General features: G+C 56.4%; 2 protein-coding genes across 4 annotated transcripts; one reads left to right on the forward strand and one right to left on the reverse strand.

Moving 5' to 3' along the window:
• Positions 1 to 157: 157 nt before the first annotated feature.
• TMEM129 (transmembrane protein 129, E3 ubiquitin ligase) lies at positions 158 to 7,368 on the reverse strand. The gene is made up of 4 exons (XM_049886590.1): positions 7,104 to 7,368; positions 2,928 to 3,402; positions 2,077 to 2,236; positions 158 to 1,998 (listed from the first exon to the last, which is right to left on the reverse strand). Exons 1-4 carry the CDS (start codon positions 7,306 to 7,308, stop codon positions 1,750 to 1,752), a joined length of 1,089 nt encoding a protein of 362 aa, XP_049742547.1. The 5' UTR covers positions 7,309 to 7,368; the 3' UTR covers positions 158 to 1,749.
• TACC3 (transforming acidic coiled-coil containing protein 3) lies at positions 6,731 to 26,709 on the forward strand. 3 transcript variants are annotated; one of them, XM_049886578.1, is made up of 16 exons: positions 6,731 to 6,899; positions 11,915 to 12,077; positions 12,234 to 12,376; positions 15,321 to 16,373; positions 17,298 to 17,376; positions 17,582 to 17,711; positions 18,497 to 18,549; positions 19,899 to 20,002; positions 21,140 to 21,272; positions 21,600 to 21,704; positions 22,037 to 22,113; positions 22,202 to 22,245; positions 23,233 to 23,393; positions 25,763 to 25,869; positions 26,072 to 26,192; positions 26,472 to 26,709. In XM_049886578.1, the coding sequence occupies exons 2-16, from the start codon at positions 11,916 to 11,918 to the stop codon at positions 26,535 to 26,537; spliced, it is 2,538 nt and encodes an 845-aa protein (XP_049742535.1). In that variant the 5' UTR covers positions 6,731 to 6,899; position 11,915; the 3' UTR covers positions 26,538 to 26,709. The 3 variants fall into 3 exon arrangements, with proteins under 3 accessions (XP_049742535.1, XP_049742534.1, XP_049742536.1); XM_049886577.1 differs by lacking the exon at positions 6,731 to 6,899 and adding an exon at positions 7,615 to 8,324; XM_049886579.1 differs by lacking the exons at positions 6,731 to 6,899; positions 17,582 to 17,711; positions 18,497 to 18,549 and adding an exon at positions 7,615 to 8,324.
• Positions 26,710 to 27,843: the final 1,134 nt, after the last annotated feature.

Raw genomic sequence — 27,843 nt, forward strand, 5'->3', positions numbered from 1 at the left:
ACAAATGTGTTCTCTATTCCTTATTCTGAACAGAACAGACACCACGTTGCAGTGGCCACATGCTCCCATTTCTATGATTACTTCTCAAATGTCCCCTGGTCACTCTTCCTCAATTATTATCAAAGCTTGAGTTTAGAATCAGGTAAAACAAAACATTCCATTTAAAAAACACCATAACTTCAGACTACTATTTTATTAAATATGGTATCAATAAACCCATCTTTGTAAAAGTAAGTCACTTTCTTTTGTGTAAAAATACCCACACTGCCCAGATACACCTGAAACTCTCCGACAGGTGGATCTGGCTCCATCTGCAGCCTCTCACTGCCTTGTCTGAGGGTTCTGCCTGGGGACACAGGAATGCATCTCTGCTCCCAGGCCCTGGGTCAGGCGGCTGAGCCCTGGCAGGGCCGTCACGCTTACGCTTGCTGGAAGGGCCAACGTTCAGAAGTCTAGGGCAACAGGACTCCAAAGTGAGGGCCTTGCCCGCAGCTAGCAAGCACCCCCTCTTCCCGCAGCCGCGCCTACCCCCTGCGCTGCCTCTGCGGCTGGCTCTGTTGCCCTCTCCCCACCTGCCCAAGCAGGAATTGGGCATCTTGACCCTCGGACGTGGGCCTCTCTGAACCGGCTGGCCCTGGGGGTTGTGGCTGGCCTGCTCTACATGCTGGCAGACCTCCCCACTGGACTCGTTTCCAGGTGCAGAGCTAAGGGCGCCACATCAATGCTCCTGGGCCCAGGACCCATGCCTCAACCTTCCCTGGACTCATGGGGGCAGCAGAAGGCACCTAAGACAGAGCAAGTGCCCCTGGCCGGGGGAGGGGTAAGGAGAACAACCTCCCAGGAACGCAAAGTTGAGAGAGTGGGTGGCAGAAAGCAGCCAACCCTTCCCTGGCCCCGGGTGAGGAGGAACTCAAGGACAGGCAGCCTATGAGGCCAGCCCCAGGCTGTCCTTCCCTGGACCAGGCTCACACCTGTCTGTGGCGGCCAGTGGCACTGACTCCAGGTCATGCCCTATGTGCTCGGACTCCACTGTCAGACTGCCCAGGTCCTCCGAACAGCCCCATGGCCTGGGGGCAGGGGGCGCCATTGCACAAGACCAGATGGATTCTGGGGCCGGCTACTTCCCTTCAGTGGGTGGAGCACAGGCCAGGCACCTCACCTGCGGTCATACCAGGAGGCACCCGGCCTATTCCCATGCAGAGCCGAGGCACCCCTGGGCCCATGGCCAGCTCAGGGACAAGCTGGGGAGGATGGCCACAGCTTGGACAGACCGGGGTCTCACTTGTAACTAAGGATCAGTTGTGTTTCTTAAAATTAAGGCAGGTGGCCCAGGTGAAGGCCTTCTAGGACGAGACTCCCAGTCTCCCCAAGGACCCCAGGGGGCCATGGAGCTGTGTGTGCTGAGCACCTGCCCTCTCTGGAGAAGGCAAGAGGAGAGACGTTAAGAGAAGGTGCTGAGGGGTCCTGTGCCCGCCACCCGGGGGACTGCTGGTGGCCATGGGCCCAGAACTTTAGTAGGCCTTCCTTTCCTGTACAAAGCTGCTCCAGCTCCTCGCAGCTCCAGGGGCCGGGGTGAAGGCTGCTGGACACTTGGTGTGCTTTGAGAGCCCTTTGCCAAGAGGGCAGGGCCCAGGGCAGGATGGGGCTCCTGCTCCCACTGGCTCTGCCCAGCGGCACTGAAGGGGTAGGGGGCGCAATCTGGAGTGAACAAGGGCTGACCCATCCCCCGTGGTCAGGCCAGTGTGGCCATCAGCGGATGGTGCACACGTCCAGGATGCAGAAGCGGGCACGGCAGGTGGGGCAGGGCACGCGGCTGGCCAGCCAGGTCTCAGGGTGCTGTGGGTCCTGGCGGCTGGCAAACCACTTGCCCATGCAGGTCAGGCACCACATGGGGCGGCAGTAGCACTGCTGGCACTGCCCGGCGTCCGCCTCCTGACAGGTCTTCACCAGCTTCACGGCAGCACGCGCCTGCATGCAGCCAATGCACGCCTCCAACTCCTGCGCAGAGAGCCAGTCGGCGTCGCACATGGGGACCCAGCCGCCCCACTGTCCCCCGCCTGCCCGTCCGCTCCCCACCTGGCTGCTGGGCACAGAGTAGGCCGGGTTGACTTCCACCAGGGAAGTAAAGGTCTCCAGAAACAGGTCCCCCAGGCTCTGGTGGATGACAACATGGGCCGCGCTGCGGATGGGCGCTCGGAGCTTCTCGCACAGCTCGCCGTACTCCGCCGAGTTCAGCCTGCACAGAAATGAGAGCCTGCCAGGGCCTCTGTGCGCTCAGGGTGGGACAGCCCAGCACAGCCCGACCACCCTGAAGGCCTGCTGCAAACAGCACCCACGGCCCGGCTCCACCACACCTGACCCTGTGGTGGACATCAGGAGGGACAGGAAGGGCGAAGATCACAGAATGCGGGACACAGAAAGCACCTGGACTCAGCAGGTTCACAGGCTCAAGGTGTGTCCCCAAGGGAGGCCAGGGCAGGCAGAGAAGGCAGACACAGGGACAAGGGCCTCAGAGCCAAGGCAGCCAACAGGTCTCTTGTCCTTGCATGTCCCTGAATGTCCCCAGCGTGCTTCGAGAAGCTGAGAAGGGGCTCAGGGAGGACAGGGGAAGGGGCGGCGCACCTGGAAACCTTGAGTGCCTATGCAGGTGCGGGCGGGGGCCCGGGGCAGGTGGGGGATAGAGGAGGAGGAAAGGGGGAGCCAAGGGCACCAAGGCAGGTGACTCCAAGGCCCGAGACCCACATCCATCGCTGGTTTCTGTTCAGTCTGACCTGCGTGTGTGTGCAGGTGTCGGGGGCTGCACTGGTTGCTGTCACACATGATACCCAGGTATGCAGGAACCTGCCTGCGCACCCTCAGACAGGCCCCTGGGCTCACCCCCACCCAGGCATGCGATCTGCTGGTGGCGGCACTTAAGCCACGCTTACCGAATGTCAAAGGCCTTCACGTAGGGGTTGGCGCTGGCCACACGGATGGTGAGGAACTGCACAGGCAGGTTCGAGTCTGGCGAGAGTTCGTGCTGCCGTGACTCTGTCACGGTCAGGTGGACGTCCTGTTGCTGAGCCACGTGGACATGGTACGTGGTCACCTTCATCACCCAGGTGTCCGTCACTATCACGCGGGCACCCGGTGCCCCGGTGGCAAACTTATCAATCCGCCGGAACTCCATGTTGACAGAGGAGGCAACGGCCCGCCAGCCTGACTGTGGGAGGGCATACCGTGCCAGTGTGCGGGCCAGCGGGTGGTGGGCCCACTGTTCACGCGACCAGTGGTAAATGAGGATGCACGCTGTGGCAGGGAGGGTCACTGCCAGCAGGAGGAAGAGCCCCCAGGCCTCTGGGGCTTCGCTGGGCATGTAGAGCCGCTTTTCCGAGGCTGCGAAGCACATGCCCACATAGTAGCCTGCAAGACAAGTGAGCTTCAGCGGAGATCAAGGACAGGCCAGGCCACTGTCCACCTCCCAGAGTGTCGACCAAGGGCCACAGTGCCCTCCCTGTATTTCTGAAGAGGGGGCACATGCTCCCCTGTCCCCCGCCCTGGGCCTGGCCCTCTGCCCTGGTCACTTGAAGCCTGGACAGCTCCCAGGGCAAGGCCAGCACCCAGAGCAGGTGTGCCCATTCAGTTTGGCGGGCCGCCTCAGTTCTCGTCCACAGTGTTAGTGCGCTAAGCCAAGGGCAAGATGCTTTAATTTACTGTATCAGTTTCACAAGAGTGATACATGAATACCAAAGAAATTAGGTAAACCGAGAAAAACAAAAATAAACACAATGACTTGGTGTCGCTGGACCCAGAGGTGACCAATGGCTGGCCACAGCTCAGGCAGCAGCTTTGGGCCCAGGCCATTGTCTCTCAGTCCCATTCCCAAGGATGCAAACGGGAGAAAGGACCATTCTGAGCTCCAGAGCAGGGACGGGGCACACACAGCACCTGGGACATCTGGAACCACGAAGCCAATTAACGTAAGTGATGACGCTGGTAACAGGTTGAGTTGGCAAAAAGTAACCAAAGCCAAAAAACCAAAACCGTTGTCGTTAAGTTGATTCTGACTCACAGCTATCGCATAGATCAGAATAGAACTGCCCCGTGGAGTTTCCAAAGAGTGCCTGGTGGATTTGAACTGCCAGCACTTTGCTTAGCCGCCATAACACTTAACCACTACGCCACCAAAAGGTAACAGTAAATGTATCATCTGAAATCACTAAGCTTCAAAAAACTTGAATAATAATAATAGTAGATAACTGACAGAACGATCCCCAACAGCCCGAGTCTTGGTTTCACTGGGTCCTCCTGGGGTGGCCTTGGGGACGCTCGTGCTCCTCAACATAGCCCCTTGTGCTGAAGGTGCAGTTAGAGGGCAGCTGGGCTGGGGTTTTTAGTCCCCAGAAGCAGAAACCCAACCCACAGCCCTTGTATGGGAGTGATCTTGTCAGGGGTGCCCCTCTTAGCCGTGCCCTCCTCATCTGGAGACCGGGCTCGCAGCATTCCTCCCTCGGGGCTGCTGCACTCCTGGAGACCTGGCTGGTCAGGGGCTCCGGCTGAGTGAGCAACTATGGTCACTGGGCTACGAAACACAGGCGCAGCTTGCCACCCCATCTCTGGGGCCTCCCTCCTTCCTGAGGGCAGCCCTGGCCTCACCGCCTTGAGCCTCTCTGGTTGGAGGAACCACGCCATCCCCACCACGACTCAGGGGCTGGGGCGGGCATCAGGACTGGACTGGTGGTGAGGGGGCTCCAAGTCCCAGGCCTCTACTCCTTCTGGCCATCCACCACCCACCTAGCCCTCTCCTCGAGCCCTCCGGCAGTACAGGCCCCACCAGCCCGTCTCCGCACACCACGCTAGGGAGGCTGACATGCCCACAGCCTGGCTGTCTCTGCTCTTTCCACCCCGCACCTGCCTCACCTTTCCAGACCAGGCCACTGTGTCCTCCTACCAGCAAGACAGATACCCTTGCTGTGTCCGTGGTACTGCAGACATGCCTGCCACCAGCCATCTGCTCCCAGACCTGTTTACGCCTCCAGATTCCTGATGCCCCGCTGGCCCCTGGGTAACATCCAAGTGTCCTAGCCTCACATCCGTGGCCTTTCCTGGGCCTCTGCATCTGTGGTTCCCCCAACCTGGGACTTTGCTTCCCACCCCACCTCTGCCTGCTCTCCCTACACCCAGAGCAATGCTACCTCCTCTACGAAGCCCTCCAACCCTTCCTGTTGGAATCAGTTCATGAACCAGTGCCATTGTCCTGGAAATTGCTCCCCCACCCCCCTTCACTGAAAGCAGCAAGTTGGCCCATGGGTGTGGTGGCGGCACAGCATCTGACCTAACTTTACAAGACGGGAAGAGAATCAAGATAGTCCAAAGCTGAATCCTCCACCTTCTCTCTCCAACTTCTTACCAATTCTGACACCAACCGTCACTTCCACCGCACTCTCTGCTGAGTTCCATAATTTGTTGTGATGGCCACACGGTACTCACAGACAATACTCACGATTATAGAATTTATTAGGGAAGTAGCAGGTTACGATTCAGGAGCAGAAACAGCTTGAAATAGTTCTTTTGTCATGACAGCTTTTCAGCGATGCCCACAGGCGTGCCTCTGCCTAGCCCTTGGCCTCTGCCCTGCTCAGACGACTGTTACAAAGCTCTTCAGCTCCACCAGTAAGTGCCCAGGAGCACCCCACTCGGCTAGCAAGCGTCGGCACAAAGGCACTCAGCCTTCTCGTTCAACGACACTCAACATTCTTGTTCCATGGGCCCGGAAGCCCACCCAGCTCTCTCCTGCTGGGCTCCTGCTTCTGCTGCCTCCGCTTCTCTTCTCTCCGGTGTTACATCTCCTCAGTCTAGGAGATTCTCAGCACAGGGATCCCAAGTCCAAAAGATGTGCTCTACTCCTGACTCTTCCTTCTTGGTGGTTGTGAGGTCCCCTACCTGATCCCAGTTGGGCCAAGACACTCTTCCCCCAAGGTTCCAGACCCGGCTTCTGTCACTTGCAAGCCAGCACAAAGTTGTCACACTGCATCTCCGGTGTGGCCACTGTAGCCACTAGACAGGCACCCTTTTTCCAACTCTGTAAGAAGCAGACCCCCAAGCGGCAGACACAAGAAGCTCCACTCAGAACTCCCCAGAACAGTGCCCATCTAAACGCTGAGGTCACCCTCTTCTCAGGTGGCCCCAGCCAACACCTGAGCAAGACTGTGGTCCTGAAGCCTGGCCATTTTTCCCCATCTCAGGCGCCTAGGGTGCCCCACTGGGCAGTCCACGCTGCTCCCCTGCCTGAGCCCGCTTCCCCCCTGCTCCTTTCTCAGGAACCCTATGCACGACGAATTCCATCTCAGCGTCTGCTTCCTGGAGCCCCCCTCACTCCAGGCATGCAAGAAAGCAGGTGTTGGTGGGGACTCTCAGGTCCCCTCCCGCCAGCAAGCTGATGAGCTGCTGTTGCAGCACCACACAGGCTTTGAGGCCACCGTCCCCGTGGCAGAGGAGAGAGCTGTAGGGAGCCTGGGTCACTGGCACCTGTGAAGCCCCCAGAGCAGCCCTGCACTGACTTCCTGCTGACCTCTGTTACGGAACAGAGAGAGAGTCCACCGTGCTTAAGCCACATTTAGGGGGCAGGAGAGATCTTAGTTGCACGAACCCAACCCCATCCTCAACCAACGAGCTCAGAGCACAGAGAACCTCTCCCAGGAGTCCTTTTCCCTTAACAAGTCACAGAGGCTGGACTGACTCCTGACCTCTCCCACCAGGAAACAGGCCGGGAGAGGCCGGAAGGGCCTGAAGACTCGGCACTGCCCTCAGGTCCTGACCCAGACCGGACACACCGCTTCGGAAGAAGTAGAACTGACCCCGAACCTGACAGACGACAACCAAGCAGAAACGTGGGGACCCTGAAAGCCGTGTCAGCCTCGGTGAGGGTGTGCGCCTGCAGACACTGGGAGTCGTGGGGTCGGGGCCCCAACCCGCGCCGGGCCGGGCCACCCGCCGCCGAGAGGCCGGCGGGGAGCGGGCCCCAGGCGGGGCAGGGCCAGGGGGCCGGGACCCAGCGCACAGCGGGGCTGGAGGGGCCTGGGTGGGGAGGTGGCCGTCTCCGGGAGCGGCCCGGCCCGCCTCACCGAGCGGCAGCAGCGAGTGGCACAGCAGCGTGGCGGCCGTGCGGCGCAGGTGGTAGGGCACGAAGGCGGCGTCTTCGCTGCCCAGCCATCCAGACAGCAGGTTCTGCACGGTGAGCCCCGCCGAGTGGAACTCGTTGGGCGTGAACACGAAGCACACGGCGAAGACCAGGTAGGCCAGGGTGAACGTGACCTCGGGGCTGTCCATCGCGAGGCCCAGGGGAAGCCGCCCGAGCGAGGCCGCCGCCGCCGCCGCCGCCGCCGCCGCCGCCGCCGCCGCCACGGGAAGAGGCCTGAGCGACCCGCCCCCGACGTGTATCCGTCAGTTGTGGCCACTGCCGCCAGGCCGGCCGCGGGGAGACCTGGGAAATGGAGTCCCCGCCGCCCGCAGAGCACTCTGGGAGGTGTGTTCCGGCCTCCCGTGGCGCACCCTGGGGAGCCCGCCCACTGCCCAAACAGTCGCGAGGTGTTCTGGGAGATTGAGTTCCTGCCGTCCGTGGGGCACTATGGGAGACGGAGCCGCCTAGGCAGTCCCATCGAGGGTGTGGTCCGTCCCCACGGCCCGTCCTGGAAGTGGCGCTGCATCTAGGCTCATTTTACAGCTAGGGAAACTAAGGCCCGAGCAAGTAGCTCCCAAGGCGCGGCACCCCTGTGCCGCGCAGCCCAGTCGCGTGCCGGCAGAGTCCGAGATCCTCGGCGCTTTGGCGCCCCGCAATAACCGCCCGTCGGGTCTCCGCGGCAGGAAAGGGCCATGCGTGGACGTGAGTGGGGAGCCGACCTCTGCGGCCGTGGACGCTCCCCCTACCCACTTCCGAGAAGCCCACCCGCGGGCATCCATTCACTTCCGCCTGTTTGGCGGGACCCGGGTCCTCTCAGCCGGGACGTCTCCGAGGGCGCCCGGGTGCCCCGCCCACGGCCCCAGCGTGCCCCTCGCGCAGGAAAAGGAAACGCCCTGAGCGCAGGGGGCGGGGCCGGCGAGATGCGGCCTCTCATTGGCTCCGCATCCCCGTGCTCTACCTGCCCGCCTCCCGCTCGCGCTGATTGGCCGCGCGGGTCAACCGTCGGTATTTGAATCCGCGGGGCGCGGCAGGCGGCTGAGCTCCGGCTGGGATCGCGGCGGTGCCCCGGGTTCGGCGACCTCGGCGGAGCAGGCGGCTCTCCTCTCTTTTCTCGCTGCGAGCGGCGGGGTGCGGGCCCGAAGCCCGGCGACGGGCAGACGGGCAGGTAGGCAGGCAGCCGAGTCGGGGTCCCCGCCCCGAGCGTGGTGGGAGGAGTCCGGCCCCTGGCAGGGGGAGGCGGCCGGCGGGCTGGAGGCGTCCCTGCTCCGGGGAGGGCCGCGGAGGCCTCTCGGGCGCCGTTCCCTACCGTCTCCCGGCTGGGGCCGGCGCGGGCGGCGTCGGACGTGATTCCCCTTTTGGCCTCTGCACTTGGGGGCCCAGCGGGCCTCTGCTTGGCCAGCACTTCCCACGGAAGCTTTCCCTGACCCTCGCCCCCGTGTCTTGGCCGCCCGAGCTCGCCGCGTCTGAGCCTCTCACCGCACCGTGTCGTTGGGGCCCCCTATCCGGCCCTGACCCAGCCAGGGGCCCCCTATCCGGCCCTGACCCAGCCAGGGGCCCCCTATCCGGCCCTGCCCCAGCCGGGGCCGTTCGGGCGGGCTCTGACCCCAGCCGGGGCCCTTCGGGAGGGCTCTGACCCCAGCGCCGAAGGTTCGCGTTTTGTCCTGCAGTCTGCGTGCTGCGGGTGTTTGGCTCAGGTGCAAGCGATAGCGAGGATCCGGGGAGTGACTGCGGGGGCGGGGAGCCTTTCCCGCCCTATCCCTTGCTTGTTACCAAAGCCGGCAGTACTGCAGCCTCTCTTTTCAGCCCTATTACTCTCCCTCGGCTTCCCCGGTCTCTTATTCTGCCCCCAGGTCTGTTACCCGCCTTCCCCCACTGCTTCATCGCTTCCCAAACCTTTAACATCTGCCTCTCAGTCGATGATCTTCCTTTTGGGTCGATAAGACCACGGAAGCGTTGGAAGAGAACGTGCAGCAACTCCCGCGCTCCCTGTATCTGCCCAGGCTCTCTGCCTTTGTTTCTGTGGGCTGGAGGAGCTAGCATGCTGGAGCTCACGCCCCACCTTTTTTATCGTTCAAGGCTTTTGTTGTGCATTTATTATCGCTTCAGTCTTTCTCACTGCTAGCCAAGCCCTGCTGGGTTCTTCCATTAGAAAATACGTGACATTTGTTTCTGGAATATACCACCACAGCTGCTCATCATTTTTTTGTTCTTTTTCCTTGCGGTACTTACCAGGATATGTCTACATCTGTCTCCACAGCTTCACGCTTTTCCCTTGAGCCCACTCTAGTCAGGCTTTTGCCACTGCTAGCCCAGTAACGCACTCTTGCAGGGGTCACTTGCATGTTGGTAAATCCCTGTAACTCTCGGGCCTCATTTTGTCTGGCCTGACCTGGTCGCTGCCTTGGAGTTGGATGACTGCTTCCTCTGAAACCCTTCTTCCACCTTCCTCCTGAGCCCCGGCTCTCAATGGGCCTCCTGTTTTAATGACCACTTCGAAAAGTCTCCTTCAGAAAGTCTGCGTATTAAGGCTCAGTCCACGGGCCTCTTGTTCTCTTTCTGCACCGTCTCCTTGTGTGCCCGTTCCATAGATGACCTCATCCAGCCTCAAACAGCATCCATAGGCTGCTGACATGAAAATTCAGTCTCCCGTACAAAAGTCAGCCTGCTGACTCAGTGCCCCCCACCCCAGGTATCTGAAACAGGATTCCTAACCCCTAGCCCCCTCCCTGCTTCCTGCTGTCCCCTCCAGCTCTGCCATAGCAGCTCACCCTCCTTTTCAGGCCGTCATTTGTGCTGCTTCTTCCCATCCCCAACATGTCAGCCGGCACAAACTGCCTGCACCAGAAAAAACAAAACCATTTGCCCTAAAGTCAGTTCCGATTTATGCTGACCTTGTGTGTGTCAGAGTAGAACTGGGCGTCATAGGGTATTCAGTGGCTGATGTTTTTTAGAAATAGTTTGCCAGGCCTTTCTTCCAAGGTTCCTCTGGGTGAACTCGAACACCCAACCTTTTGGTTAGTAGCCGAGCACTATCTGCTCACACATTAATCATTTGTATCACCCAGGGATTCCAGCTGTACCACCTACCACAAAAACTACAACTCCAGGCTCTTAACCATACTTCAGCCAGCCTGGCCCAGGCAGCTAGTTCTCACCAGGACTGTTGGAGGAGCCATTCGTTCAGTGGCTTCCTCATGCCACCAGAGTCTCTTCTTGGCACCGCAGAGTGGCCTCAGAATATAAGCCTGACCTGCCACTCTCTCCCTCTCTGCTCAAGACCTTCTCCCGTGGCTCCCCATCTCCCCAATCCTAGCGGAGAGCTGCCGAACCTAATGCTTCCCTGTCCAGGGCTTCCAGGTTCCCAGGAAGTTATAAGAATCACCTGGGGGATCTTGTTAAAATGGAGATTCTGATTTAGTATATCTGGGGTGGAAGCGCAAAATTCCAGCAGGGTGCTTGTTAGAGATGTAGATTCTCAGCATGGGTCCCTCCAGGCCAGACCTCTTCTCCCCAAGGTCCTGATCTGTACATCGAAAGCCATTCAGCTCCTTCCCGCCTGCCCAGTTTACCTCGTGGCTCAGGCCAAAAGCCTATGGGTGACCCTTGATTTGTATCTTACTGCTTCCATATACCCACATAGGTCCACTGGCCACGCCTAGATCTGACAGCTCCCCACTGCTGTGCCATCACATGGGACCATGCCAACCCTCCCCCCCCCCGCCAGCCCCAACAACTGTAGTAACCTGATCTTTCCACCTCCCTTCCTGATCCTTGCTGTCCACCCTCTGCATAAGAGCCAGAGTGGTCTGTAAACCCAGGTTGATGACATTGCTCCAACCCCACACGTTCCAAAGGTGTCCTGTCTCGTGAAGCTCTTGCCCGAGGCCCCACTCATCCTGGCCCGCCGTCTCTGACCTGGTTCCATCCAGGCTGCCCTTTACTCCCTCCGTTCCAGCCTTGCTGGCCTTCTTGCTCATCTTCAAACTGCAGTCCCGGCCCCAGGACCCACAGTGCCAACTGGGGCAGGCTACCACCTTTCTGAGGTTCTCCTATGGTTTAGTACCATGCCTGATTTCTCTCTGCCAATACCTGATTTAGGAATGCTATCAGAAGCAAGACAAAAGGTATGCCACATTGGAGGCCCCTGGCACGTGTTCTAAAGGCTGTTGCGCAGGCTTCTCTACACCACATGTCATTCTGGATCACACCACTCACCCCTTCCCAGCTCCTCCTGACGCCCTCATCTGATCCCCTCTTTCTGGCCTGGTGCAGGGGACTGCCATCTGCAGCCCGTGGCTTCACTTGGCTGTTCTCTGTTCACTTGACTCAGTGTCCCAGCTGTTCCCCATGTTGTGACCGCACCGGGGCTGGGCCTGGGGGAGACTGAGGCACCCTTTGTCTCTTTGATTTTTCTTACAAGCCAGCACTTACTTTCTCCTAGCTTTGTACCCAAGAAAGTAACCTATAATCTGGCCTTACAGGTTACACAAGTGTTCACTTTTTCTTTCTCATCCTTACGCTGAAGGCCCTTTTGGCTCTGGGTCTGAGAGGTAGTGGCTCTGCTGGTGGTCTTCCTGCCGTGCTCAGCAAAGGACATGCAGTGGGACACTGGAGTCCAGGGTGTGCAACTAAGCTGTTGCAGAAAGGAATGTCATGCCCTGGAGGGTCAGCCTTACCGTTACACCTGGGTCTCTGGGTGACATGGCACCAGCATTATCACCCTTGTGCCAACACAAATGTGGTCTGCTTTTCCAGAATGAGTCTGCAGATGTTAAAAGATGAAAACATCAGTGGTGACAAGACTACAGAGAACCGCGACTTCCTGTTTTCACCACCAGAACTAACCGGAAGATCATCTGCCTTTCGTCTGTCACAGAAAGAAAATGTGCCACCCAAAAGCATAGCCAAAGCGATGAAGGTGAGTCTGTCTTATCCCCACATAACACTGAATATGTGTCACCCCTTCTCCGACCTGCTTTGCTGGTGATGCACCGAGCGGGCACACTGCTGCCAGCACGATTGGGGAGGACTGAATTATTTAACAGGTCCTCTTTCCGTCTTGCTCCCCTGACAGGTAACTTTTCAGACACCTTTGCGGGATCCACAGACTCACAGGATCTTAAGTCCTAGTGTGACCAGCAAGCCTGAGATTCCTTTTACTGTGGATGACACAGCCGGGTTGGAAAACTTCCATCCTATCTGGACACAGAAAGACAGGTAAGTGTCACTGCTGCCTGACACGCGGCACTCTTAATCTGTTAGATGGACCTTGCTGGGAAGTGCTCAGTTCTTTCTGGGGTGCATCTCCGGCCTCTGCTCCGACTTACGCAGCAGCACAGCCCAGAGCACTCAGCGTTGGACGCCGACAGGGATGTTGATAACCCAATATCTGGGACCCATTGATGTTTCGTATTGCGCTCCTGCGACGTGCCTGGGCCAGCACCTGGAGCTCCGTGTTTATCTCCCACCTCCTGAGAGGCCTGACGGGCTCTTCTGGGAAGGGTGCCTCTGCTTCCATCTCTCTCTTGTGTGGCTTGTCAGCCTTCTTTGCCTCTACTGGTTAATCAACCCTCGAGTTCTTAACATCAAGAAGTGTGTTTTTAAATGCAGAGATGACATGTGAGGTAGTTTGTTGATTAGAATAGGTGTGACCTCGGGAGGGGATTGGATCTTAAATCCTCGAATCAGGAGAAGCTGGGGACAGTGGGGTACCTTGCAGCAGTCTCCTTGGGGAGCAAGACCAGAGCACGCAGCCTCGGCGCCAGACGATACTGGCTGGGGGCTTACAGGCTGAGCCAGCTGCACTGTCCTCGTGTGGCTGGTATGACAGCCTGGGAGGTCAAGGCATGTCATGCGATGGCTGCCCCCAAGCGTCAGAACTGGGGGGTGAGCCCGGGCTTCTTTCTCCCCCCATTTCCAAGAAGAGAGCAGCTGTAGGCAGTTGGATTAGACAACATGTTCCCAGCAGGCCTGCTGAGCGAAGCAGAGCCCTTGTCCCCCCAGATTTTTGCTTGTTTTTTGTTGTTGAGGATATATACCAGCCAACATATGCCACTTCAGCAGTTTCTGTAATTCGGTGATACCGATTACGTTCTTCAAGTCGTCCAGCCGTTCTCACCCTGTCTTTTCTGAGTTGTCCGTTTTCTGTTAATATAAGCTTGTGTTTCTGAAGTTCCTACCTGATCTTTCAAGTTGCTGTTGTCAATTTAATCTCATATACATCTTAAAAGAGCATGATGTGCAAGGCAGATGCTCTTTGCTAGTTAAGCTGAACTGTTTGGTTTAAAGAATACTTAAGGAGATATTTTTGGTGTAAGATTTAAAGATTATCTCAGGGCAATAGTTTCGGGGTTCGTCTAGCCTCCAAGGATCCAGAAAATCTGGATTCCGTGAGAATATGAAATTCTATCCTGCACTGTTCTCCTTTTCATTCTTCAGCTCCATAATATTAGTTTCCTAACTCAGAGAAGTTGGTAGAGGGGGGTGACCAACCTCATCTCCTCCTCCTCTGGGCTCACCAAGGGGATTAGCATTTTGCCACATTCGTGCAGCCTCATTTCTGGATCGCCTGAGGGTGAGGTGACTCACTGCATCCCTTCTGTGTTGCGGACCCCACAGCTGCCAAGTCTGACCTCCTGCCCACTGCCTGTGTTGCCGGGATAAGGAAGACGAGGACAGATAGGGTGTCTCTGAGATGCTCCTCCATCAGTGGGAGAAAGTGGTAACTGGAGCCGCTAGGCCTTACTTAGGCAATGTTCCTGACATTAGTCTCTCTGTCCGTCCGCAATAAAGCTCAGCCTTCGTGTACTTGTGACTCTGGCTTTGTCTGTGCATCTGATTGTTGTTACTGTTAGGTGCCATCAAGCCGGTTCTGACTCCTAGCGGCCCTGTGGACAGCAGAGTGAAACACTGCCTGGTCCTGCACTGTCCTCAGCATTGTTGCTGCGCTTGAACCCGCTGATGCAGCCACTATGTCAGTCCATCTCATTGAGGGTCTTCCTCTTTTTCGCTGCTCCTCTACGAAGCATGATGTCCTTTACCAGGAACTGGTCCCTCTTGATAACATGTCCAAAGTATGTGAGATGAAGTCTCACCATTCTTGCTTGTAAGGAGCATTTTGGCTGTCCTTGTTTCAAAACAGATTTGTTCGTTCTTCTGATAATCCGTGCTACGTTCAATATTCTTTGCCAACACTGTAGTTCAAAGGCATCGATTTTCTTTAGTCTTCCTTATTCATTGTCCAGCTTTCACGTGCATATGATACGATTGAAAATACCATGGTTTGGGTCAGGTGCACTTTAGTCCTCAAATTGACGTCTTTGCTTTGTAACACTTCAAAGAGGTCCCTTGCAGCAGATTTGCTCAATGCAGTATGGTGTTTGATTTCTTGACTGCTGCTTCCATGGTTGTTGATTATGGATCCAAGTAAAATGAAATCCTTGACAACTTCAGTCTTCTTTTGATCATGATGTTGCTCATTGGTCCAGTTGTGAGAACTTTTTGTTTCTTTTATGTTGAGGTATAATCCGTATTGAAGGCCGGGGACTTTGATCTTCATCAGTAAGTGCTTCAAGTTCTCTTCATTTTCAGTAAACAAAGTTGTGTCATCTGCATAACACAGGTTGTTAATGAGTCTCCTCCAATCCTGATGCCCTGTTCTTCTTCATATAGTCCAGCTTCTTGGACTAATTGCTCACCATACAGACTGAATAGGTATGGTGAAAAGATAAAACCCTGATGCACACCTTTTCTGGTTTTAAACCACCCAGTATCCCCATTGTCCGTTCAAACCATTGCTTGTTGGTTTATGTATAGGTTCCGTGTAAGCACAGTTAAGTGTCTGGAATTCCTATCCTTCAGTGTTATCTGTACTCTGTTGTGATCCACACGTCTGGTTGTCCCCAGTTTAAAGGGAAAATGGGCCAGTGCTGAAAACCTGGACTCCGATTGCCTGTCTTGTCACCTCTCTGCTAATTCTCTCAGATATCCCTGTGTCCAGATGGTCCATCAGCTTTCATCTATTGGGATGTCCTGAGGAGATTATATCTGGAGGAAAAGGTCGATTGAACGTACTTTTTCCACACGTTTAGCTAATGAGGACTCAAATCGAATGCAAAGGTTAGCGAGTTCTGTGGTCCTAACTAAGTCTGTTTCTGAAAAGCCAACAGTTAACCAGGGAAGTGGATACCAAGGCTGCAGACGGAACTCTCCAGAAGCCAGCCACAGCCAACGCAGCCCCAGCCCCAGGTTCTGGGAGACCAGCAGGAGACAGCAGCACCAACGGCCCTGGCTTTGTGCTTCTTGGCCACGTGGACTCTTCAAGCTCTCCACAGGCTCCAGGAAGTTGTAAGAGCCCACCACTGCCTCCAGGACAGATGCCTGGGAGCCCCAAGGAAGCCTTGGAGGAAAATGCTAGTTCTTACTCATTAGATAAAAACATTACGTTCGATCCTGAAAACCTGGAAGACTTTGCTGGGACGGCAGCCTTGGACAAGATGGAGGGTACTCACGAAGCCACCAAGGAACTCTTGGACAGTGGAGTCTCTGCTGCCCTGACTGAGGCTGCCTCGCCGCCTACTAGGAGCCCTGAGGGACCATGTGGAGAAGTTCCCCTCGCAGACCTGCCTGGCGTGGCCCCAGCCTGCTCCAAGGACACATGCGCCCCCCAAGAGGATGAGCAGAAGCTGCTGGCCAGCACCATGGGTGATGCAGAGGCTTCTGGAGCTCCCGTGCCCCTAGACGAGGCCCAGGCCCTGGCCCCGGCACATGCCTCAGGTCTTGTGGACACAGCACCAGCCAGCCCTTCGAGAGCAGAAAGGGCTGTGACCCTGAGTCCTCAGAAAGAAGAGGGCCCTAGGCAAATGGCTGACTCTGCAAAGAGCGAGCCTATCAAGCTGGAGTTTGACTTCTCTGACAATGTTGCCAGCAAAAGGGCACCTCCCCCAAGGAAGCTGGGAAAGAGGCCTGGCATCAAGCCCCCCTCCAAGAGCCGGGAGGCGCGACAGGCTCCCACGGAGACAGGCAAGCGCTCTGTCTCTGCAGCCCGGGGGTCATACAACCTGGACTGGGACAAGCTTGATGACCCAAACTTCAATCCATTTGGAAATGGCTCCAGTTGTGGTGGTGGAGAGGCCCAGCCCCTAGAAAGACCCGAGGCCAGGCCTACCTGTTCCGTGGCTGAGCCACTGAGCGCTGAGGCCTCACCTCCGAGTCAGTAAGTATGGAGCGTCGGCAGTCTCGACAGTCAGGCCCCGTGCCAGAGAGGTCACTTGCTATACGTCTTTGTGGCTGTGTAGATGCCCCACTGGGAAAGGGCCTCAGGGCAAAGGGGCTGTGGGGGCGGGGCTGAGGAGGCACAGGCCGCGGGGGTGCTGGGTCCCAAGCCAGCGCAGGAGACGTAGAGGGATAGACAAGTCTATGTACATTGTGACGAAGAGTGAAACGGCCCCACACATCAGCTTGTCTGAGGAGTAGAACCTGGCCAGCACCACCAAGGCCCCAGCTGCCTCCTCACCCACCACTGCCCACAGTTAGCTGCTCCGTTGGCTGTTACTCTATCTGTAAGTGGTAACCAATGTCCTTTTAAAGAATTATTATTTGCAACGAATTTGGATGATCTTTAGTGAAGAGGAAAACATCTGAGCCTAACAGCCACACGTTCACTATTGCCACGTAGGTGTAGCTTCTCCATGTAGGATTTGCCTCAGCTGGGCCTCATGGTCAGTCAGGAAGCCTTCAGCTCGCACATCCACTCACACTGGGGCACCCACAGCAGGGATGCCGTCATCACACACTCGCAGGCCGCTTCTTCCCAGGCTGGAACTACGTCTAGCCCCAGGGTGACATGCTGAGTTACCTTCTGGAAGGTTGTCCACAGCATCTCCACTGCCTGGCACCATCTCCTTCCTCAGCCTCCCGCCCGCCTGGCACCCTTGGCTAACGAGTTTCTTGCCTTCTTATCTCTGCTCCTATCTCTTCGCAAGGGTTGCGTACGTGAGGACAGCTGGGCTGCGGGTCACTCAGTTTGGCCCCGGGTGTCCAGTCCTTCCCAGTGAGGGCCCCCAAAGCACCATGTATGGGGACAGCAGGAAGGCGGGGCCGGGGCACCCACGGGCTCCTGCTAACTCTTTGTCTTCAGACAGGTGGGTTCAGCCTTGCCTGACGGCAGCCCTGAGGTCCAGGTCCCTGCGGAGGCTCCAGGAGCAGCGGTGGACAAGGTATGGTGTGGCTTGTGGGGGAGGGCTGAGCCTTGATATTAGCGTCATGTCTCATAGTGTGTAGAAAAGGAGCAGGGTGGACCCAGCAGGGCCCCCTGGGAGGAGGGAGACCATCACAGTCTCCTCCCTTGACTGTGGGCTAAGGCCAGGCCCAAACTGGCCCCCTGTGAGGCTCTGGGCTCACTGACTTCTGACCTTCTTCCAGGAAGGAAAAAGTTGTTATTTAGATGCTTCGGTCCCCACAGTCAGCCTGGGCAGTGAGCCGACAACCACACCTGCCGAGCCAACACCCTCTCTGGACCTCACCAAAGAGAGCTTCAGAGACCCAGCTGAAGGTACATGGGCCCAGAAGCTCCTGGTCTGTGCCTGCATCAGCCGGGGACCTGAGCTCCTAGCCCTTTCCACTCGTGTAGGTGGTTCCCTTGGTCTGTCACTGCAGGTGGCCGTTCTACAGGCACCTGTGTTACTGGACTTTAAATGGTTTCTCTAAAGATTGGCATTTCCAGCGGAACAGGGCTACTATCTTTGGTGTAAAAGACTTCTAGAAACAGAAACTTCCGATGTGCTAGGAAAACGGGCCAAACGTGAGATTAAGGCAGTGCAGCCAGCACAGGTGGACGTGAGCCAAAGGTGGGGAGCTTGGCGTAGCCAAGGTGTGGTTCGAAGCTAGACTCTTGGAACAGTGCTCAGCACCAGGCTCGGGGGAGCACGATGCGTCTGTAAGATGGAGCACAGCATGGTCTCTGAACCCAAGTGTCCCTAGCGAAAACTTGGGATTTTGTTGCTTTGAAAGACACGACGTGTGACTTGGTGGTGTGTCTCCATTGTGGCTGGAGCTCCATGGGCAGGGAAGACCAGAAGCAGGATGGTGTGTTTTCTGGCAGGGTGATCGTGGGGTTCTTGCCACGTGGGTGGGATGTACAACCATCTGTGCACTCAGTGGGGTTGCTGGGGGTGGGGGGAGGCGCCTCAGGGGCAGCAAGGCCCCAGGAGGACAGAGTGGTGGCTGTGCCATCGTGGTGTTCCCTGGATGTGGTGTGGGAGTGGTGGGTGGCCACTGTGGTGGGGGAGCCATGGCAGTTGCGGTGACGCCCCACGCCCCCGCTCCCCACCCTGTCAGTTCTAGGCACAGGGGCCGAGGTGGACTATCTGGAGCAGTTTGGAGCTTCCTCGGTGAGTACTGGCCTCACAGCCGCCTTTCTGTAAGCCCAGGCAGTCCCCGGGTTACCAGTGAGCTCCGCTCCTGACCGTGCCTTTGCAGCGGTTTCCTAAGTGAGAACAGGTGCATATGATTCTTACCGGGCCTCAGCCGGGTGTAAGAAAGGAGCTCTGGCGGCCGCGATGGAGAGCTCGGCTGCTGACCAAAAGGTTGACAGTTCACATCCCCCAGCCGCTCCTTGGAAACCCTGTGGGGCAGTTCTGCTCTGACCTATAGGGTCTCTAGGAGTCGGGATCGACTCGACAGCAACAGGTTTTTGGTCTGGTTGGTGTAACACCAGGAGAGGCTGGAAGCCACCTCAGTGAGGTAAAAGCTGCAGGTGCGGCAAGTGAAGGGGATGGTGATGGAGAATTTGTGTCCCGTAGGGGTTGGCTCACAAACCCTGGTGGTGGCGTGGCCGAGTGCCGCGGCTGCTAACCCAGCGGTCAGCACTTCGAATCTGCCGTATGCTCCTTGGAAGCTCTTATCGGGCAGCTCTACTCTGTCCTATAGAGTCACTACGAGTCGGAATCGAATCGACAGCGCTGGGTTTGGTGGGGTGGTTTAGGGATTGGTTCAGTTTCTCTGTGAGGACAAATTTACATAACACTTAAGGACCAGTGTGAGTTGTCCATAAGTGGGACCTTCGTGACCCAAGAACCGCCTGTATATATCTCGGGAAAGGACTTTTCTAAAACAGCCCCCATTCCCCTGTTAGACTTAAAGAACTGTTACTTTTTTTTTTGTAACGTTCAGTATTCACTCAGTGTTCAGATCTTCCATTAACTCGTATCAGGGTTTTTGGTTTAAGTTAGGATTCAGCTAAGGCTCAGGTGTTGTGACTGGTTCTATATTAGTCTCTGACCAGTGGCCATGGAGTCAATTCCGACTCATGGCAACCCCATGTGTGTCAGAGGAGAACTGTGCTCCCTGAGGTTTTCAACGGCCAATTTTTCAGAAGTAGATTGCCTGGCTTTCTTCCAAGAGTGGACTTGACCTTTTGGTTAGCTGTGGAGTATGTTACCCATTTGCAGCACCCAGAAACTTCGTCTCTTCAGGACTCCTTTTTCTCTTGCAGTTTCTTGCCTGAAGCTGCATCCTATGGTTCCCTGGGAACTGACCCCTGAACCACATGCTCACCCCCAAGATGGAGCTTCCTGACACTGCTGGCCGGCACTCACTGGGTAGCTGGCAGGCAGAGGGGCAGGCACCTTGCCCCAGGGCCCTGTCTATCCAAGGATGAGGTCGACCACGTCTCTGGGGGCTGGGGTCAGTTAGGGGAGACCCGGGGGACCTAACTCCTCAGGCCCTATCTTCCCTTCAGTTTAAGGAGTCCGCCTTGAGGAAACAGTCCTTATACCTCAAATTTGACCCTCTCCTGAAAGACAGCCCCAACAGACTAGTTCCTGTGGCCACGCAGACCAGCAGGTGAGCCCCCCCTACCGTCTCACTCTCTCGCTAGCTTGCACTCTGTCACCCTCTTTGTGAAGCTTTTAGTGCTGGGTGACTATTACTAGGTGGGCTGTTTGCCTAAAGGGCTTTTAGATTTCACGAGACGCTCATGACTCAAGTTCTGAGCAGCAGACTCGGGCAGAAGGACCTGGAGGCCCTCAGGGCGGAGGTGGCAATACTGGCGCCTCACGGGTCTTATTTAGAAATGGAGAGCCCAGAACTTTGGAAGGGAACAATCAGAGGAGACTGAACTATAGATTGTCACGCTGACGAGGAGCAGGGAGGTAGGAGGGTGAACAGAACAGATGCTAGTGAGCCAGCCCCTTGTGGCCAAGGTGACGCTCCTGCTCCTTGATAGTCCCCTGGTGCAGCCTGTGTCCCTCAGGGTGGGGAAGCAAGTTTATCACGTGTGCCACTGTAGACAGATTGAAGATCTAAACGTTAAAAAAACAAAGTAGATGTTCTAGAGAAGAGGCTTGCAAACCATGGCCCATGAGCCAAATCTGCTGGCCACCGGTTTTGTAAATAAAGTTTTATTGGGATGGAGCCATGCCCCTTTATTTATGGGTTGTTGGCGCCTTTCTTGCTACAGTGGCAGATGTGAGCGGTGATGGGTCGTGTGGCCCACGAAGCAGAAAACATTTACTGCCTGGCCCTTGACAGGAAAAGCTTACCCACCCCTGCTGTAGAGAGAAACAAGGGCTTATTTGCATGAGCCTGAGGGGAATGACTTTAAGTGTGGCATGGGCCCCATGAGCCATGGGGAAGAAAGAGTTTTGCTGACTTGACTGTAAAAGTTGGACTTCTGAACTGCGGGAGACCCAGAAACAGATTAAGGTATGTGGCAGCTAGGCCAGGTCCGTCGCAGGTGATAAAGCATCGGGCCACAGCCCAGAATTTGTAGAGTAACCGGACAGACCAGTGGTCCCATGCAAGACGGCCTGGCCTATTTGTGGACAGAAAAGGCGAGAGAGGGCCAAGGGACGCAGAAAGAGAACGTAGGGGCTCAGGCTCACTGGATACTCAGAGCGTTATTTTATTGGTCCTGAGTTTAAGCAAAGGGAAGGCGTGACTGAAACTGGGTCATTTGTTCTTTTGTCCTGTTTGGTACAGAGAAGCAGCCCAGGCAGCTGCAGGCCCCGCTCCTCTGTCTCTAAGCACTCAGGCTGCAGGCGCCCCTTCCTCCGGAAGTCTGTCAGAAGCGAGGCTGGTGGAGTTTGACTTCTTGGGGTCTCTGGATGTTCCTGTGAGTCCCGTGTCCTGTTCGAGCCATTCTTGTGTGTATTAAGTTTTGGAAGTCTACAGATGCATGTTCCTCAGAACCTGACTTTTTTCTTGTCCGGCTGTGCGGTGCCCCAGCCAGTCCTTGACGAGGGCGGGCGTGTGTCCCTCATGGCTGGCCCTGCCTCACAGGGGCTCGTCACGCGTCTTTATCTGGGGCCTTCCCAGGAGTCCCCCGGGGGCTACAGGCTGAGCTGGGCGGGCCTGTCCTGTTGAACTAGAGCTTAGTGGGAGGCAAGGCTTGGCGGGGTCAGGGCCATGTTGTCCCATAGCTGTCTCTGCTGTCCTCCAGGTACCGAGCCCTCCCGCATGTGTCCTGGGGCCCGGGGGCCCACCCCTACAAGTGGGCCCCATCGTGGACGTGCTGCGGTACAGCCAGCAGGACCTGGATGCTGCGGTGAGGGCTGCTTGGTGACGGTGCCTTGGGGGAGGGGAGGCATCGTGCCCCTGGGCTGTAGTGGCGACAAGGCACTGGGCTCATCGAGGAGCTCACTTTGTCCTCAGGAGCGCCACTGCAGTTCCTGTAACTCAGGGTGTCACTGGAGACACTGAGGGCGAGACCTGGTCACATCCCTGCAGGGGGGCGGTGACACATCTGCACCCACATGGTCGGGGCTCCCACGTCCCCAGGGTGGGCGGAGGCGGCCTCAGCCCACACCCAGCATGAGCTGAGGAAGGTGCCGCCACCACCTGACCCTGACCCTCTGACTCGGCGGGTGTTGTGTGCAGGTGAAGACCCTGCAGATGGAGAATCTGGAGCTGAAGAGCAGGTGTGAGGAGCTCTATGCCAAGAACCAGGAGATGGGGTAAGCCTGCCATCCCTTGGGGTTGACTGGGGCTGACCCTCCACCTCCCAGTGGGTCCTGGAGCTCCTGTCTGCTCTTCTCCCCACAGGAAGATCATGGATGAGTTTGAAGGGATTGCACGCCAGGTGACAGGTGAGTGCCCAGTGCACCCCAGCCTGGCCTCCCCGTGGTGTCTGCCCCGGCTCCAGAAGCCAGGTTCTGTGCAACACTGGGGCACAGCTGGGTCAGCACCAGGGTCCTGCGGTGGGTGTCCTTCTTCCTGCAGCCCCTCGTCTCCTGACCACGTCCTGCCTTCCAGCCCTCAGTGTGCCCCGAGTCCTCCCCGCCACAGCGAGGGGAGTGTCTGAGGTGAACGTGGGAGGATTGGTCAGTTCTCCACCAGAGCAGGAGGGTGTCCACTCACCAGATGGTGCATCAGGCCCGATCAGCCAGACCCTGAGCTGGTAGCCGGGCAATGGAGGGTGGGGGGTGCAGAAGAAATGCGGCCCCACTCGGAGGCCTGGCCCAGCTGTACCCGGCCCCCATCAGCTGACAGCATGTCCAGGCCGGTCCAGGTGGTGCCCGAGCTGTTAGCCACCTTCACATGGCCACTGTGTCCACAGCTATGGCTGAGGCGTGTGCACCAGGCACACTGGGGACAACCTGGTCAGGGACGGGCTCCTGGCAGCTGCTACAGTGATGGGGAGCATCTCGGAGGCCGTGTAACAGGCCTCCCTGGGGCTGAGCATTGGTTGGGGCGGGCGGTCCAGGTCCTCTGTCTATAGCCGTCTCCAGGACTGTAGGCCAGAGCTCAAACCTGAGCCTCTTGGAGAAGCTGCTTCTTCCTTGCGGGTACCTCGGCGCCACGCTTCCTATTCAGGGGTCTCTGCTGTCAGTCTTAGGCTGCTGGCATCTCAGTATCACCCCTGCCCAGTTGCCCGGGTCCTGGTGTGGAGAACCAAGACAGCTGTATCCTGGCCCCTTTTGACCACCTCAGGGTGCCAGGAGCCAAAGGCCTGTGGTGGCACTTGCACTCCTGGGCTGCTGCCTTCCTCTCCCTGCCACACCCTCGTTCCTCAGCACACGTTTTGGGTCGTTTGTGACACGCAGCTTATGCACCCGTGCTTATCTTTTCTCAAGAGGAGGCTAAGAAAGAGAAGGAGCTTGCCGAAGCCAAGATCCAGAAGGTTCTGAAAGAACGAGATCAGCTTACCACAGACCTGAACTCCATGGAAAAGTCTTTCTCTGACCTCTTCAAGCGGCTTGAGAAGCAGAAGGAGGTGATTGAAGGCTACCACAAGGTATGTCATGTGGGGACACGGGGCAGTATCTTTCCCAGTCCTGTCCAAGTGTTCCCGAGTAGACAGTGGGCAGGAGAGACCAGACTGTGCTGACCTCTTATGGTGTCACCTTTGGCGGTCCAGAAGCCCATCAGGCTCCTTTCTGAAAATAACCTCATTCAGCATACGGCCACACCTTCTCTTTGCACTGGCGTGCATTCAGTTGGTATGGACGGGAGGTGGCAGTCTGTGACCCAACCCAGACTGAGAGGCGAACTGGTGTCCTGGGGCCCAGGGGAGCCATCTGCATAGGGAGGTCCCATGTAAGCATGGCCTGGAACAGAACCAAGGCAGCTAGTGCAGGCTGGAGTGTCACAGTGGGGCACATGCTTCAGGTGGCAAGAAGAATCTGGAGGGAACAGGCAGAAGGTACAGCCATGTCTGTCACATGTGGAGGCAGTACTGCGTCCAGGCAGCAAAGAACCTCTGAAGACCCACATCCTGGAAATGGGCCTGGCTGCCTTCACATCAGGTGCAAGCAGCAACTTAAACAGGGGTGGTTTAACGTGAAGAAAGACTCACAGTGATAAAAGAACTACTACAAGGTGTTAAAGAACTCTGCAAGGCCCCAGGTCTGAGGAAATCACCTGCGGAAGGGAAGGACCATCTCCAAGGCGTGGTTCAGACCTTGTGGGGCCCTCTGGACAGCAGAGGAGCTGGCTCGTGTCCTGGGCTGGAGCTGGTCTGTGGTAGTGGGCGAGCCAAGCTGAAGGTGGCATGCAGCAGCGCTGGGGGCCACAGAGACAGCAGACTAAGAGGGGGGCAGGTGAGCAGGAAGAGCTGGGCTCTGATGGGACAGGAGCCCTGGAGTGCGTGGTGTCTGTGTTGAAGAGGCACAGGAAGGTGGTGACCAGGCTGCACCAGGACTGGGGTCATCAAGGGACGTGTGTTCTGGGCATGAGGCTGGCACAGCTCCATCCACGCCTTCCACTTTCTCCTGCCTGTCCCTCCAGTGCCCCCTACCAAGGAGAAGCGCTGACGCTTACAGGAGCTCTGTCCATCACCCCAGGACACAGCTGAGGGATGAATTAGAGCTGGAAGGCAATCTGCAGTAACTGGCACAGTTGCAGAGGGGTTGGGGGAGAAAAATCCACGACTTCCACTAGCAGGCGGGGCAGCCCAAGCTTGCTGAAGAGCTGAGAGAGCTGCTGGACATGTCAGAGGAGGAAGGACAATTGCTGACAGGTGACTGGAGGCTGGTGGAGCCCATTGCTGAGAGGGCTGGGAGATAGATATTCAGGTAGAGACCCAGATCGTGTTGAGCCGGTGCCAGCGCGCACTGTGGCTTTGCTTTAGATCGTCTTAGTTCTTCATGTCTGACAGGTGGTCTTCAGTGGCTTTGTTCCCAGCTACTGGCAGAAGCGAGCGTCAATACTCTAGATCTAGTCTCAAAGCATTAGTTATTTCTGTGGTTTTGCATGTCACGTCTGGCACACAATTACCAGGTATGTGAGAAGACAGGGAAACAAGTGAACATCAGTAGAAACAGGCCCACTGAAGTTCCAGACGGTGGTGGCATCACAGCCAGCGGTGACTGTGAGATGTGCCTCTCACACGTACCACAGGGAGCATGACTGACAGCCCCTGTGGTGCTCAGAAGTCCACCCATGTCTGCACCGAGGCATGTTCCCTCCGCTGGCTTAACCATGGCCCAGGCCGGGGGTGCACGCCAGAGTCCTGAGACTTGGGGGGTGCTACAGAGAGTGAGCGAGGAGAGAGAGAGAACAGACCAAGAACGTGGGACCCTCGGGGAGGGAGTTCCGAGGGTAGAGCTGCTGGGTGGACCCGGGTGTATGGCCCTTCCCCAGCAGCACTTAGCTCCCGGGTATAGGTTTTGGGGTTCTGCACATCAGGGAGACAGCCACTGCTGAGAATGTGGGACCATCCCAAAGTGCAAGAGGCCCAGGAGCCATCCTGAACTGGTGGGAAGAGGAGGCATCCTGACTCCTGATTTCAGACTTGGGGATGTGCCTGTGGTGGGTGTCCCAGGGTGACAGCTGTACCTGGGAACCGGGGTGGGTAGGGGAGTCTCTGGTGGGCAGTGGGGCTCAGCCACGGCTTAGCAGCGCTCACTTGCTCATGCCCCCCTTGGCCCCACCGCTGCCCTGTCCTCCCTGCTGTGTTCTGGATTAGGGTGGGCTTGGTCATGACCGTTTTCAGAAAGAAACACAGGACATGCTGTTCTCCAAGGCCTCATGTGTTTTCCTGTTAATGTCCCAGAGAGCCTCGGGGTCAGCACAACTGACCTTGTGGGTTTCCAAAAAAGCCAAGACCGGGAGGTCTTAGACCAAGTCACTCATGGTTTACAGTTGACATCTTGTTTTTTAAAGAATGAAGAGTCACTGAAGAAGTGCGTTGAGGATTACATACTGAGAATTGAGAAGGAAAGCCAAAGATACCAAGCACTGAAGGCCCACGCTGAAGAGAAGCTCACCCTGTGAGTACTTGGAGTGAGGGACACAGGCAGACGGGAACTGAGAAAGGTCTGGCAAACCTAGTGGCAGACCCGTGACCACTTCAGAGGACACGAAGCAGCGGGCAGAACATTGAGTGGGGGTGGTCTGCAGACCAAGTCTGGTCTGGGGAGGGGGCAGGCCCAGGCCTCCACTGGGCTCAGCCTCCTTCGTCTGTGTCTCCAGAGCGAATGAGGAGATCACCCAGGTCCGTAGCAAGGCCCAGGCGGAGGCGCTGGCCTTCCAGGCAAGCCTGAGGAAGGAGCAGATGCGTGTCCACTCACTGGAGAAGACCATCGAGCAGAAGGTACAGCTCCACCTGGGGCTTCTCGGCACAGGGTCCTGAGGCTCTGGCTCTCTGCTCAACTCTGCCTGGATCCTCAGACCTGCAGCCTGTAGGAGCTGTCCAAGACCACCTTCTAGAAGGGCCCCTGCAGGCTGCCTCTGGGCTGGGCACACATCCTGGAAGGCTGACAGTGCTCTGTACTCCTTCCCAGCCCGTCCTGCTCCGTGCAGAGTTCAGTGACCACCCTGGCCTGTTGCCACCCCTTCTGAGCATTCTGCAATTCACCTTTCTTTTCTTTAGACTAAAGAAAACGAAGAACTGACCAGAATCTGTGATGACCTGATTTCAAAGATGGAAAAGATCTGATGTGAAATCACCCGTCAGTGGCCCTCTCTCCTTCCTTCTGTCCATGTGTTTGTCTGTCCATCCATTTTTGTGTCTCCAAACAGGTCTTGCGTATTTCCTTTTCTCTCACTTTAAACTTTTTAAACTAGATTGCTTTTACATGGAGACTAAATAAAATTTCCCTTAGGTTTAAGCTCTGAAGTTGCATATCTCCGGTCTTGATTACAGTAAAGGTGCCCTGGCTTCGGGCTGAAGCAGCCCACAGCTGCTGCCACCCACCCTGCCCCAACCTTCCCACACTTCTGTCCCACATGGGCTTTCCACACCTGTAGCTCCTCATGGGCACACTTCAACCCACAAGGGTTAGTGCCACCTGCAGGCACGTTCTGTGGGGCATGCAGCCCAGCTGAAGGAGCAGGGACAAGAGGGACAAGCCCTGAATGGACCGTGTCCTGCCCGCTCAGCCCTGGCTTCTAAGACCATCCACATGGCACTGGGGTCGGGGGAAGTGTGTCTCCACCTCACAACCACAGGTGAAAATCTAATGTAAGCAAAACTATCAACTGCTGAGCTGTAGTGGTCAGCTTTATGTGTCAACTTGGCTAGGCCATAGTGTACCCAGTCATTTAACCAAACACTAATCTTGGTGTTGCTATGGAAGTATTTTGTAAAAGTGGTTAACGTCTACCATCAGCTGACTTTAAGTAAAGAAGATTTATCCTAGACAACCCGAGTGGACTTCATCCAATCCATTGGAGGCCCTAAGAGCAGAACTGAGGATTTCCTGAGGAAGAAGAAATTCTGTCTTAAGTTTGTGTATGTAATTGCCTTACTGGTTCTGTTTTTCTGGAGAACTCATAAAATTTTGGTTTTGAGATTCTAGAGGAATAGAGTCTTAAGAACAGTTTTCCAATTGGTTCTGGGATTTCTGGAGTTGCTTCTCTAATCTGGTAAAATTGAAAGCCACTAATGAAAGCCACTAATGACTATTTCCTGTACTAAAGAAGGCACTGATAGTCCATGGTGTGATGTGGCAATAGAGATAAGAAAAACATAACCGTTGGACATTCCTAATCAAATACATAAGGAACCCTGGTGTCACAGTGGTTAAGCATTGGCTGCTAACCAAAAGGTTAGGGCTTCGGAGGCATCCAGCGGCTCAGTATAAGAAAGACCTGATGACCTGCTCCTGTGAAGGTTTATTGCCTAGAAAACCCCGTAGGGCAGGTCGTCACACAGGGTCGCTGTGAGTCAGAATCGATTCGAGGGCACCTAACAACAGTAAAATACTTGGAATAGGGAAGGTTCTGTGTTATCATGTATCTGA

The sequence above is a fragment of the Elephas maximus genome, chromosome 5, assembly GCF_024166365.1.
Source record: "Elephas maximus indicus isolate mEleMax1 chromosome 5, mEleMax1 primary haplotype, whole genome shotgun sequence".
Lineage (NCBI taxonomy): Eukaryota > Metazoa > Chordata > Mammalia > Proboscidea > Elephantidae > Elephas > Elephas maximus.